The sequence below is a fragment of the Podarcis tiliguerta genome (genome assembly GCF_965153285.1).
Source record: "Podarcis tiliguerta genome assembly, chromosome: 1".
Classification (NCBI taxonomy): Eukaryota; Metazoa; Chordata; class Lepidosauria; order Squamata; family Lacertidae; genus Podarcis; species Podarcis tiliguerta.
This window is the reverse complement of record NC_139534.1, coordinates 61,058,166-61,071,239: the sequence shown is the minus strand read 5'-3', so window position 1 is coordinate 61,071,239 and position 13,074 is coordinate 61,058,166. Positions and strand designations below refer to the sequence as shown.

At 41.2% G+C, this 13,074-nt stretch overlaps 1 protein-coding gene across 1 annotated transcript in view; it reads left to right on the top strand.

Moving 5' to 3' along the window:
- The first annotated feature begins 726 nt into the window (after window positions 1–726).
- MUC6 (mucin 6, oligomeric mucus/gel-forming) overlaps window positions 727–13,074 on the top strand; it is a 68,573-nt gene continuing 56,225 nt past the window's right edge. The window contains exons 1-11 of the mRNA XM_083454648.1: window positions 727–874; window positions 1,900–1,935; window positions 5,755–5,793; window positions 6,457–6,486; window positions 6,745–6,798; window positions 7,210–7,450; window positions 8,339–8,465; window positions 9,918–10,005; window positions 10,693–10,802; window positions 11,984–12,191; window positions 12,526–12,648. Coding sequence (XP_083310774.1) covers window positions 826–874; window positions 1,900–1,935; window positions 5,755–5,793; window positions 6,457–6,486; window positions 6,745–6,798; window positions 7,210–7,450; window positions 8,339–8,465; window positions 9,918–10,005; window positions 10,693–10,802; window positions 11,984–12,191; window positions 12,526–12,648 — 1,105 coding nt within the window. The 5' untranslated portion in view covers window positions 727–825. The remainder of the gene's footprint in view (window positions 875–1,899; window positions 1,936–5,754; window positions 5,794–6,456; window positions 6,487–6,744; window positions 6,799–7,209; window positions 7,451–8,338; window positions 8,466–9,917; window positions 10,006–10,692; window positions 10,803–11,983; window positions 12,192–12,525; window positions 12,649–13,074) is intronic.

Below are 13,074 nucleotides of genomic sequence, written 5' to 3'. Positions count from 1 at the left end.
TGTCCTAGTACAGTGGAACTGCATTCAAATGGCATTTTTTGACACAACATTCTGAAGCTTGTTCTTTATAATTATGCTTGTCCAGCCCTCCTCCAGGGAACAAATATCATTACTTAGGGCTGAAAAATGTTCATTCCCACTACGTTTGAAAGGTCTATGTATCATAGAATTGTAGAGTTGGAAGGGACTCAAAGGGACACCAAGTCCAACCCCCAGAAATTCAGGAATCACAGCTAAAGAATCCCTGAGAGATGGCCATCAAACCTCTGTATAACAACTTAGCTGTTCTTAATGTTTAGTCAGAATCTCCTTTCTTGTCATTTAAATCCATTAGTTTGGGTCCTACCCTCTGGAGCAGCAGAAAACAAGCTTGCTCCATCTTCCATGTGCTACATTCTGCCTTTATCAGGGTTATCAGATTTTCTGCACTACAGATCTGCATTTCTTTTGGACTCCACACCACACTTCTACAGCAAATACTGTTAAAAGTGTTTGTGTAAATTGTCACAAGCCAAGCCCATTGAACTAGCTATGGAAAAATGATACTCAAGTAGAGGAGGTGTATTTTTCTTTTATATTTCCAGATAGCATTTGCGTGCATTACGCCTGATAAAGTGAAGATCCTGTTTGGCGGTTACTCCACTTTACCCAGCTGTAGCCATCTCAGAATGTGCATGGGAATAAGGGAGGGCCTTGTAATGCTATATATAAAGCATCCAAGCTTGACAAGGTGAGGCTAGAGTGGCAGCAGCAGCACTGCCCATTGTGAGTAGATAGGGGAGGAGGAGAGTCCAAGGTGGGGGAAAGGACTCTCCACTCAACATCATGCTTTGGGCACTACTGGTTCTCCTCTGCAGCCTCCTGCATAGTTCAGGTAAGTCTAAAATCACATCTAGAATACATAGATAACATGGGACTACTTTCAATCTTGTCATTTTTGGGGGAAAGGATGCCAAAGCATTAGAGGACATGCAATATATAGGGATAGGATGGAGTAAAGTGGTAGAAGATGCTATAGATAAGTTAACCTCACTTCTTTTCTTTGACACTGCTTGTCTGGAATGCCCATCATATATAATTAACCAAATAAGAAGAAAGAAGGAAGGAAGGAAGGAAGGAAGGAAGGAAGGAAGGAAGGAAGGAAGGAAGGATCCCAGTGTGATTATAAAGTGGGAATGACTGGTTTGAAACACAATATATTTAGGCAAAACTGAATGATTTGATCATTCTCTTCTTGACTTTTGCACTTTGACATTTCTCTTGGGTACTTGTGGAACACTCCCTGCTTTTCATGCCACGGTTCAGCATTCGTCCTCTTTATTTGACATATAGAACCTTCGATGGAATACACTTTCAGATATGGAAACTGCAATAAATATCAACCTCCAATGGTCTCAGAAGCAAGAGATCTTACATATTCCTTCAGCAACCTTGCATACTTGTACATGAAACTCTTCTAGGATGGAGCCCAACTATTATACCCAACAACAATACATTATTTCGTATATTTCACTTGAAAGATGCTTCCATGAAAGAAGATAAATACTTCAACGCTTTTTGATTCGAAAAATAAATTTGTTCTGTGAATCCATCTAGGGATGTAAGATATGTCTTTCTGCATCTGTCCAAAGATCCATGTAGTTCAGCATTCCAAGCTAGATTCTAGAAGCTCACAAACAGAGCATGAAGTTGACCCCATTTGTCCTCAGAATCTCGTAAAGATAGGTATTTTGCCTCTGAAGAAGGTGGTTCCTGTACCTATCACAGGTTAATAGCTAATACAGTAATACTCCATGAAGATGGCTATAAACACTTTACTATCAATTGTGGTTTCAAAATACCTGTTTTATATTCTACTTTCATAGTTTTTGTTTCATAAAATTTATTTTTCTTTATCAGATCAGAATCATATGGATCATTCAGACAGGTTATCAGGTAAGTCTGTGAAAGTTGTACTGTTCTTCCTACTTACTAAATGTATATGGTTCTTATCTAAAACTCTGTTGTAACTCATTTTGGTTCTCTTCTAGATTATGGTTTCTTGTTATTTGCTCTTTTTCTTTTTCAGCTGTAATTATTTGCTGTTACAACTGGTCCCAGTACTGCCAAAAACATTCCAAGCACATAGTTTTAAGTCTTTCTTTTTAAAAACAATACAGACGTGTTCTGAACAGTTCTAAATTTATTTCTTTTATATTTTCTAATGCACCTAATGACCCATTTGACACTAACCACATAGAAGAACATATTCCTGAAAGATGGATTTGTAGAACAACCCCCAGAAAGAACAATTAAAAAGTTCACTTAAACTTCACAGATCAATTTATAAACCTCCTTAGCAGTACAGACCTCTAAAAGTGTACTCAGAAGTCAGTCCCATTGAGTTCAGTGTAACTAACTGCCAGGAAAATGTGCATAGGATTGCTGCGTAAGGCAATCAGCACATCCAATATAAGGGTCTTCAAATGATATGTTTAGTGTTGTGTATTTTGGCCCAAATATGTCCTTCCAACCTGTTTTAAAACCTCCAGTGAAGGAAAGTCCACCACCTTCCAAGGTAGTCCATTCCACCATTGGACAGCTCTTACCATCTGGAAGGTCTTCCTAATGTTTAGTCTGAATCTCCTTTCTTGTAAATTGGTTCAGGTCCTACACAGGACACACAGAAAGTTATACATCTGCAAATAATTACATATGAAAAATTCTGAGAGGAACAAATATTGTACCTAGTGTTAAGAGTTGTTCTTTTTTTTGCTATTTGGATTGCATGGGCAATAGTGAATACTGTTCTATGTGGAACTGCAGCTGTGGTCTGGTACTGTGATTTGGAGCTGAAGGCTTACATTGCCTTGTATCCAATGCAGCATTAAGTAAGCATTCTGTCAGTGCAAGGACTTATGCTTGCACAATGGGACTTTCCTGCCCTGTGTGCCTGCCATGTACTCACCCCAAATCTGCTCCAGAGGCAGGGCTTTTTTTCAGCCGGAACTCATTTCCAGCACCTCTTAGGTGGGTGCCATTGCCATTACAAGATAACATGGTAGGTGTTCATAGTGAGTTCCGGCACCTCTTTTTATAGAAAAATAGCAGTGTCCAGAGTATTTGGGGGGGGCAAAACATGGTAAATGGGTGTGTGAAGGAGAAGAGTAGATGAGTCCTGGAGTGCAAATGTAAATCTTTGTGCTAATAGGACAGTTACTTAGTACTACAATGGATACAAGTCATAGTGTAATGGTATTGGACTAAACCACAGTCTCTTCCAACTCTAAGGTTCTATGATTCTAGCCTATCTACAGGAGTAAACACATATGCATATATGAAAAACAGCCCTTGCATTCAGCCTGTCTTTGAAATCAAGGTGCAACTTAAATTACATAAGAAAGGATCCTAACAAGAAAGAGGGCTTCATTAATCTACTGTTCTCACAGGACTAACTTTGCTCCATACTTGGAGATACATTATGTTAAGTTAGTTGAATACAACCCAAAGTTTCTGAATAGGAAATAAGCCAATACTCTTCAGACCTGCTGTGGACAGCTATAATTTTAGATTGTCTAAAATGCAATGTATAGTGTCAATACTGGGCTTTGCATTTGGGGCACTCTAAGATGGTGCCCATGCATAGTGGATAAGCATTTAGCTCACATCCTCTACAAAAAAATGTCACTGCTTGCCAAGTAAACATGTCCAGAGGGAGAGCAACAGTAATTGTGTCATCTGGGACCATGCCCTGTTGCTTGCTGCTGCTGCTGCTGCCTGTTGTTCACGTGCTGCCCCTGGACATGTTTATCTTTCCTGGCAGCAGCAATAGATGGGTGGGAGTCAAGCCAAGTAAATATGTCCAGGGAGTCAGTGACTGGAAACAGCAGCAAAATGCAGCAGTAGAGCAGGAGAAGCCGATGGTGGGAACCCTGATGGCAATGCTGGATGGAGCCCTCAATGGTGGTGTGAGCAGGACTGGTTATGGGTCCCTCTGTGCTCTAGGAGTGTCAGCATGGGCCTGATCATGCTGGCCTCTGATGCTGGGCCAGAGCTGTAAAGATTTTGTTTCTGAAGTTACAGTAGCATCTTGAAACAATCCATTTCCACAATTGTGTCGATTTGCATCATAATGGGAAGAGCATAGTAATGTCAGAAACTACCTTTGGCACAATTCCATCTGTTGTCAGGCATCTTCCATGGGTAAAAGTTCCTGGAATAAAATGCAAAGTAGATATTATTTTCCTTCCCGTTTAGCCATCAGGAAGTTTTTGATACTTTCTTTCCCCCACCCCTTCCACTACTTTTATGTAGCAAATACAAAAATATATCATTCCACACTTGGCTGACTCATATATCATTGACAAAACCACTTATTGTGGGCAAATGTAGAAGGAAATAAGCGAATTCAGTTCTGAGACCAGCCCTTCCTAAATATCAGGATTGTCAGGTCAAATACAGAGCTAAGTTCTCAGTTGGAAGGTACTTCAAAGGTCATCTAAATCAACCCCTTCCGATGCAGAAAATCCACAGTTACAACATAATTAATAGAAGACTATCCAGCTTCTTATTCAAAACCTCTGATAAAGGGGAGCCCACCATCTTCCCAAACAATCGGCTGTTGAACAGCTCATATTGTCAGAAAGTTCTTACTGAAATTTAGTCAAAATCCCTTTTGCTGCAATTAGAACATGTTGGTTCAGGTCTGGCCCTCTGGTCCCCTGGAGCAACAGAAAACAAACTTGCTCCTTCATATCTTTGATGGTTCTTCAGATATTTGACAATGGCTATCATATCACCTCTTAATTGCCTCTTCTCCTAGCTAGACATTCCTAATTCAATGAAAGATACCTGTGGCATAAAACGGAAAACTTTGCCAGATGCATGCAGCTTCTTTTGCCACGGCATTATTATGAAGGGGAAACTGTCTGTCCATTTAATGTGACTATTAAAGTGAGACAGCTCCATAACAAATATGGAAACCCTACCATTGCACTCACAAGACACTAGTGATCATGTTCTGTCTCCTGATAAAAATGCTAAAGGCAAAGGTAAAGGTACCCCTGCCCGTACGGGCCAGTCGTGTCCGACTCTGGGGTTGCACGCCCATCTCGCTTAAGAGGCCGGGGGCCAGTGCTGTCCGAAAACACTTCCGGGTCATGTGGCCAGCATGACAAGCTGCATCTGGCGAGCCAGTGCAGCACACGGAAATGCCGTTTACCTTCCCGCTAGTAAGCGGTCCCTATTTATCTACTTGCACCCGGGGGTGCTTTCGAACTGCTAGGTTGGCAGGCACTGGGACCGAGCGACGGGAGCGCACCCCGCCGTGGGGATTCGAACTGCCGACCTTTCGATCAGCAAGTCCTAGCCGCTGAAGCTTTTACCCACAGCGCCACCCGCGTCCCCAATATAAACTACTACCTTATTTTTTATATTAAAAAACACCCCTATTACTACTACTTAAAAAGTAAAGAGCTACTGCTGCTTATCCTCTATATCCATTGTATTGGCAGAGTAAGGGTTCTCCGAATGATGGGCCCTTGATGGAGTAAATGTGCTTGCAAAAGATTAGCACTGTATAACTGAACCTAAACTCGAATAGTTTTAATGCAGACAATATCCACTTGGTCAACTGTTGTTGTTTTTAACCTAAATAATTATTTCATTCATGAGTTTAAAACCAAGATGCATAATTCCAAGAATACTTGTGAAAAGTTGTTTGTTTCAATTAATTGTATATGTATTCTCTATTTAATTTCCTTTTTTATTTCATAGGTGCCTCCTTTCAAAGACAGGAAGTGGCATTAGGAAGAGGTAATAATTTGCACATTTAACATCCATTGTGGACTCTTTCTTAAGTGGCGGGGCTGCTATTCTGGCCGAGCCCCATTCCATGTGTTCCTGGTGATACTGGAATGGGAGAGATGATGCAAGAGTAGTTTGCAAGACCAGTGGGGAAAGAAAACATGTTGTCAGCACTTTCTGGTCTACTTCTTTCATTGTAACATCACTGCAGCAAAATGGGATGGAACCGCAGGAGAGCAGTCACTGTAATAAGATTCCTCCTATAATGAGGCTAAAGGCCTGACTTCCTCAGCCAAGTGCCCTTTAGATGTTGTTGGACTACAACTCCCATCAACTCCCTCTAAGGCCAGTGGTCAGAGCAGAGCATCTTTCCCAACATCAGATGGAGGGCACAAGAAGAAGGGGACGACAGAGGACAAGATGGTTAGACAGCGTTCTCGAAGCTACAAACATGAGTCTGGCCAAACTGTGGGAGGCAGTGGAAGACAGGAGTGGCTGGCGTGCTCTGGTCCATGGGGTCACGAAGAGTCGGACACGACTAAACGACTAAACAACAAAATTAAAATAACTTAGTTATTTTAATTAAAGTTATTTTAATTAAAGTTATTTTAATACTAACAGTATATATATGTCCAATACTGCTACAACAAATATACCTTTGTTTCACTTTAGGCCAAAGGAGTGCTGAATGGCTTGACCTTGGTAAGTATTTCTTTTCCTAGAAGTAGAACCTACAAAGACAGGCTTCCCTGTAGTGGAGAGAGAAAAATATTGATCATTCCCCCCCCCCCTTTTCTTTACTTTCCTAATAATGAGATACTCCTGTGGACATTCTAGAAACTAAAATGAGCTAAGGATAGTGTGGGTCATATTTTAATCATGAAAATGCATTTGATTGGAGGATAACTAGAAATGCTAACTTATGTAGACTTGACATATGCACCTTTTCCTATTTTCTAGAAACCTATTCTGAAGAGTTGAGAAGTCTAGATAATGCCCGTCTTCATCATACAGGTATTACTTTCCTTGTTTCAGTGGGAAATCATGATAAAAGGTTCACAGCACTTCAAAAGGCAGATATATGCAACACGGCATGAATTTTATACTTTAAAAAATTACAGTCCTGCACTCAGGCAGTCCAAATTCTGCATCAAGGAAAGCTGGATTCTTTGAAAAACACATAGGACGGGGACTTAATAGGGGCATCTGCTATGAATGGAAACTCTTAGAAAAAATAATTGTTGGTAGACAACACAGTACATGCCCATGCTTATGTATCATGAGCCAGGAGGACAGATTTAAAAGAAGACTCCATTCAACTGATTAAAATACTGCTAAAGTATATGCACAATGCCATTCAGAATGGCCAACAGAATAATCAGGGCCCAACAGAACCTCACTATAGTTTTTCTTCCTTTCTTTAAGCTGTGGATAAGGGCTCATGCTCCACCTGGGGCACTGGGCATTTCTCAACTTTTGACAACTACTTGTATGATTTTTCTGGGACTTGCAATTACATCTTTGCCACCGTATGCAATGACGTCAACCCAGATTTCAACATCCAGTTCCGTCGTGGGCCGAACAAAAAAATTACCAGAATCATCATCGAGTTGGGACCCAACGTTATCATAATTGAAAATGGCATCATATCAGTCAAGGATGTTGGGTAAGCACGTGATAGTAAAATGCTCATGTGGTGAAAGTTTTGCTCTTTTTTTTAATCAACAACTATAGGTTCAGGTTTCAAGCTGGCCTTTTTCTTTTCCTATCTGAAGGTGTTGTTAATACAGTTTTTGACATAATATTCTTTGTTGGCATGGTTTTCATTTTTATAGTGTTAATGGAAATTGTTTGGAGACAAACATAAAACTTGCCCCAAAACCTGGGTTTAACCAAACAACAGCAATACATTTTGTACTTAATGAAAACATGATGGCAGAAATGAAGCATTTCTTTCCAATTCTTCAGCTTGTCAAAAGTGAAAGCTGGACTTTGCCAAACTCCCAAGATTCTGTCACAGTAGGAATGGCATTTTACACATGCTCAGAAGTTTCCTCAGATTGTGTGATCTCAGATTGTGTGATTGTGTGATCCAAGGCTGAGGCCTCTCCTAAATGAAATTGGTTTCTAGTAGATTTTAGAGCTCTTTTGCCTGAATTTTTTTAAATTCCCAAAGTCCCATGAATATTAATAATAAAAGGCATCCCACTAGGCATGAATGAGTTAAATGCTTATTTTTGCTGGTACTATGGCACCCGCCTTGCGTTCGTAATTGGGAAAAGTGGTCTTTTCCAGACTCAGTCTGAGTTTTAACAAATATAGTTTTAAATTTAATGTTAAAAGTGATTAGGAAACTTTTAATTATTAATTTTAATGGAAATGTATGGTGAGAAATAGACATTGCTAAGCATCTCTAATTTATGGATGATTTTAAAAAGTTTGGATAAAAAAGACAGCTTTTGACTTAGAACACAAAGCCTAGAAATTCCTTGGAATTACTAAGTTTCTAAGTCTATGTGTTTCTTCTTTCCCCTTCCCCATACTACTCCAATAGTATTATCAGGCTGCCATACACCAGAAATGGAATTCAGATTACACCTTTTGGACGCACCATCCGCCTAGTGGCCAAGCTGATGGAGATTGAGCTTGCCGTTTTCTGGAATAATGATGATTATCTCATGGTGGGTAAAGTCTTGCTTTCATCTTCTGAGCATATTTTTGGAATGATAAAAATCGCACAGGTTTTACATTATTGCTGCATGGTTGTAATGAAGAAGCCAGCCCCCACCTGCCTTCTTACAACCAGTCCAGAGTGTGTCCCCGGCTATCAGTTGCATCCTCCTTAGTCTAAGTGTTGCCCTTCGGGATCTAAGCTGGGGGGGGGGGGGAGGGCAAAACTAGAATTAGCTGGCTGTGCCTGGCATTGACTACCTACTCTTTGTGCTCCCTGCCCTGGCGGTCACAAAGGGCATCAGCGGCTTCACTGGCTTCACTGCACATGCCATGAGCTGGCTCTTCCCATCCTCCCTGCAAGTAAAAGGAAGGAAAGGATATAAGCAGGCATTGCATTACATTGGACTGCCTGGGTGGCTACAGCCTAGGGATGACAAACTCCGTACCTGATTAGGGCTGACAGGTAGAACACACTGAAGCAGTAGCCACATGGTTAAGTGGTCATCTGTTTTCACCCACAGAAAATATGATTGGGGGAGAACACTTTCATTCTTCGGGATGACAAATTCCAGCGAGGGAGGCCTGTTAACCTGTTAACAGCAAGAATAAAAAGGAGTCTTGCTGTGGCACTTTAAAAACCAGCAGATTAATTGTTGGCATAAATCTGTTGGCCTTCAAGGTGTCACAACAAGACTCCTTTTCAAAAAAGCAAAGCAAAAAACAAACAAAACCTCATCTAATAGCGGGTAGTCGCACGATTAATAATGCAACATGGGTCAATCTGACCTGGACAGCAGCCCACAAAGCGGTTCTCAGACATTTCGTTGAGCTTGCTGCTGCGCTAATTGTGGTTGGTGTTGACTCAGGTGTGCATTCTCCTAGCAAACATGGCACAACGCTGCATTTTATCAATCTGTGCTCAGAAAGATGTAAGAAATAAGTAGACTCAGTGTCGGGATGGGCACCCTCACCCCAGTCATCAGACTGATAATCTCATATAGGGAAAGGGGGTTGTAAACCTCCTTCCTCTTCTGATCTGCACATATCAACTTAGGAGGGGGTGATGTGTGTCTATGTATGCCGACCTATGTGTGTCCTTTGTGCATATGCGCAAGTCTCGAGTAGGCACACTAAGCAGTGGTATGATCTCCCCTGCTCTGAGTGCTGGCCATGGATGAATGTGGCCTTCAGGCCATAAATGGTTAGTCTCCTCTATTTTACAAGACGGGAATTTCACAGACAGGGAGCCTTAGCAACAAGACTTTTCCCCACATCACAGCAACATGTGCTACATTGGGTAGCAGGATCACAAGGAGGGCCTTCTCAGCAGATCTTAATGTATGGGCTGGCAGAGAGCGGCTCTCCTCTAAGTACTTGAGACCTGAGTCACTCAGGGCTTTGTATTTCACCAAGATATAATGCACAGCTATTTTTCTAATTAATTCAGTTTTCTCTTTTAGGTTTTGATTGAGGAAAAATACATGACAAGAACATGTGGACTGTGTGGGAACTTTGATGGGAAAGAATTAAATGAGTTTATGAGTGAAGGTGAGTTTTTCCGGTGCAGAAATAAATGACAGAAAGGTTTGGATTTCATGACAACTTATTAAGCCAAACATTGTCATCTAATTGCCTAAGCTTCTAGTATAGTTGATAAAATAAAGACGATAATATGAGGACTACTTGCTCACACATGGCAGTAAGGTCCCATGTTTTTTATTTCCCATCACTTTTCTGTGGTATTATAATAAGAAAAGGTAAAAGCATTGGATATATCCAATTGAGTTTTCAATCTAGTGGAGGTTTCCATTAACAGGAAAGGTGAGGAGGAAATCTTTTGCCAAGCCCTTCCCCCATGCTATCCTCTGTGCTGTTTGGAGGGTCCTCCAAACTTCTATAGAGTATAGGGTCTGTAGTGGAATGGGGAAATTGGCAAACATTGCTTTCTGCAAAGATGTTCACTGGGTCAACAGCCCTCCCATGAAGGGAAAAGCATGACTAGAGTCAAGAAGGCATCATTTTACTGCTCTTAAAATCTCCACTCCTTATGTTTTATTTTTCCAGAGATTGATGACAACAACAAGCCACCTGCCTATTTTCATACATGCACAGTTGTTGTTTTTTAATGTAAAATGAGTCAGGTGTATAAATGGACCCCCATTTATATAGTGCATAGGTTGCCTAAGATGGACTCTTCACTAACAAACTCAACTGAATTTATACTTTGATTAATAGACAAACTTCTGGACCCTCAAAAATATGCTGCCTTGCAGAAAATTGATGATCCTGCAGAGATCTGCCCAGTTGAGGAAATGGCAGTTTCTAACGTTCCTCGCAAGAAATATGTATGTACCATATCATTTTTCTGGATCTGCCTACCTTTCAATACTTTTAGACAGAGGCAGTAATTGAGAAAACACTGCCATGATTGAAGATACAGTAGCAGATTGGCTAAGTCGGTCTGAAAGAACTGGGAGGAAAGCATGGAATGGGATGTGCAAACCTCTTCCTATCTTTTTGGAAGCTTTTCATAAAAGGGATTTTCAAAAGTGGAGAATTTAGGCTTTCCAGCTGTGAGGGAATGGCATTCTCCCCAGTTAGTTCCCTGCTTCTCTCACAACAGGATGGAGACTGTATTCTCTTCGTAGCAGGGCAGGAGCCCCAAATGAGTGTGGCCAGAGCCCAAAGTGGTCATCTCTATCCACATTCTCATAAATATATCACTCCCATCCATGCATTCTCTCTCTCTCTCTCTCTCTCTCTCTCTCTCTCTCTCTCTCACGTGGACAATATGCATTGCTAGAAAAGGATCCATTTGTTTTAATATATTATTTTTGGGCAATTAAAATATCAGGTGCGCTGGGGCCTGATTTGGATCAGAACTCTGGTGGGAGGATGGTGCAGGGGCTTCAACCATTTGCCCCCTGCTGTGGCCCCTGCGCATTGCAAATAAAAAGGGGATCCATTCATATCTTCTTTTAAAAAAAGATTTTATTAAGACTTTTCAAAATGTGGTAAAAGACCAGAACATTCAAAAGATCCAAGGTCAAATGCAGATAGGGCTGGAGAAGACTCCTGTCTGGAACCCTGGAGAGTCACAGTCAGTTAGATAGACAAGGAATAGTAAAAAGACATAGCTTTGTGTGTCTTACTCTCTCCTTTTAATCCCTACACGGCAACAGATATCACACATAATTCTGCCTATCTACTCTCCTGTTCAAGATTAAATGTTATTCAGCCCTCAGACGACAGGAAGCAAGGTGGGACGTTTTGCCACCATTGAAAGTGACATGGGTGATGGTGGAACAATGCACTGGATCCAGGGACTGCCGCCTGTGGCTTTCGGTTGCCAGTCCATAACTTATATGGTGATAAGGGGGAGACTACATTAACGATAGGCATACATTCTTACTCAATGCTTTTGATAACAACAAGTTGTCAAAGCAATTCAGTCTGTGGTACAATCGTGCCCTGTCCCAAAATGCATTGCATTCATTGAAACTGCCTTTCTTTCTTTTTCCAATAGTCTAGGATCTGCAGCCAGCTTCTAGGACTCGTCTCTCAATCTTGCAACATCTCAAGGAAAGGGTTTGTTATCCGCTGCCAACTTGACATGCAAAACTGCCCTGATCCAGGGCAGAGGAACTGTACTTGTGCTACCCTTTCAGAGTACTCCAGGCAGTGTGCCATGTCCCATCAGGAAGTGTCTGATTGGAGGAGCACTGACCTCTGCTGTAAGTTATGAGGTTCTGGATCATGATTATACATGTCAGGTATTAACAACACATTGACCAAACTACCATAAACATCAGCTTCTGTATTCTGAAATAAAATGTGCACAGCTAGTAAATGCCTCATTATTTACATGTATTAAGACAGGGCTACCAATGAGGACAGGAAGAAAGTATGCTCCCCATCAGTGTTTCGCCTGCTCCTTATTGTTGTTGCTGCTCCTTGTTCCCCCTGTAGCTATTCTCCATTGCATTTTTTCTGCTTCTTGACAATTTGCTGTACTTCTTTCCTTCCCGTCTGTCCTAACTTCACTCTCTGAACCATTGCGTTTTGCAGCTTTGGGAAGATGTCCAGCTAACCAAGTCTACAAAGAGTGTGGTTCTCCCTGTCTCAAAACATGTTCCAATCCAGATTACAGCTGTTCCAGCTACTGTACATATGGCTGCTTCTGCCCAGAAGGTAAAAGGACATTGTGATGGATAGACCTTGGGTCAGCCTCCTGGAGACCCATAAGATAATCAGGGCTGGGTGAAGTGTCATCCAATCAGAAGAGAATAGAGGGTTACAAGTTAGAACCTGACAGTTTAACTTTCAGGTAGGGCTGAGTTAGGGCTTCACTGATAGATGGGGCTCAGAAATGACTTGTTTATGGATTGGCTAGGCATGACAACCCAGATTATTTCCCTAAGGAGAAGGTAAAGATGCTCAATGGAGCTGGGAATGTTTTCCTGGCTTAGTAGAAAAAATAGTCATTCTAGGAGAAATCATCTTATTTAGGAACAGGTTTAAAGTGGAAATTATCTGTGATTCTGAAGCTAAACAAGGTTCTTTAATAAGTATGTTTAGGAATATGTAACTTAAATTCAACTATGCCAAATGGCCAAA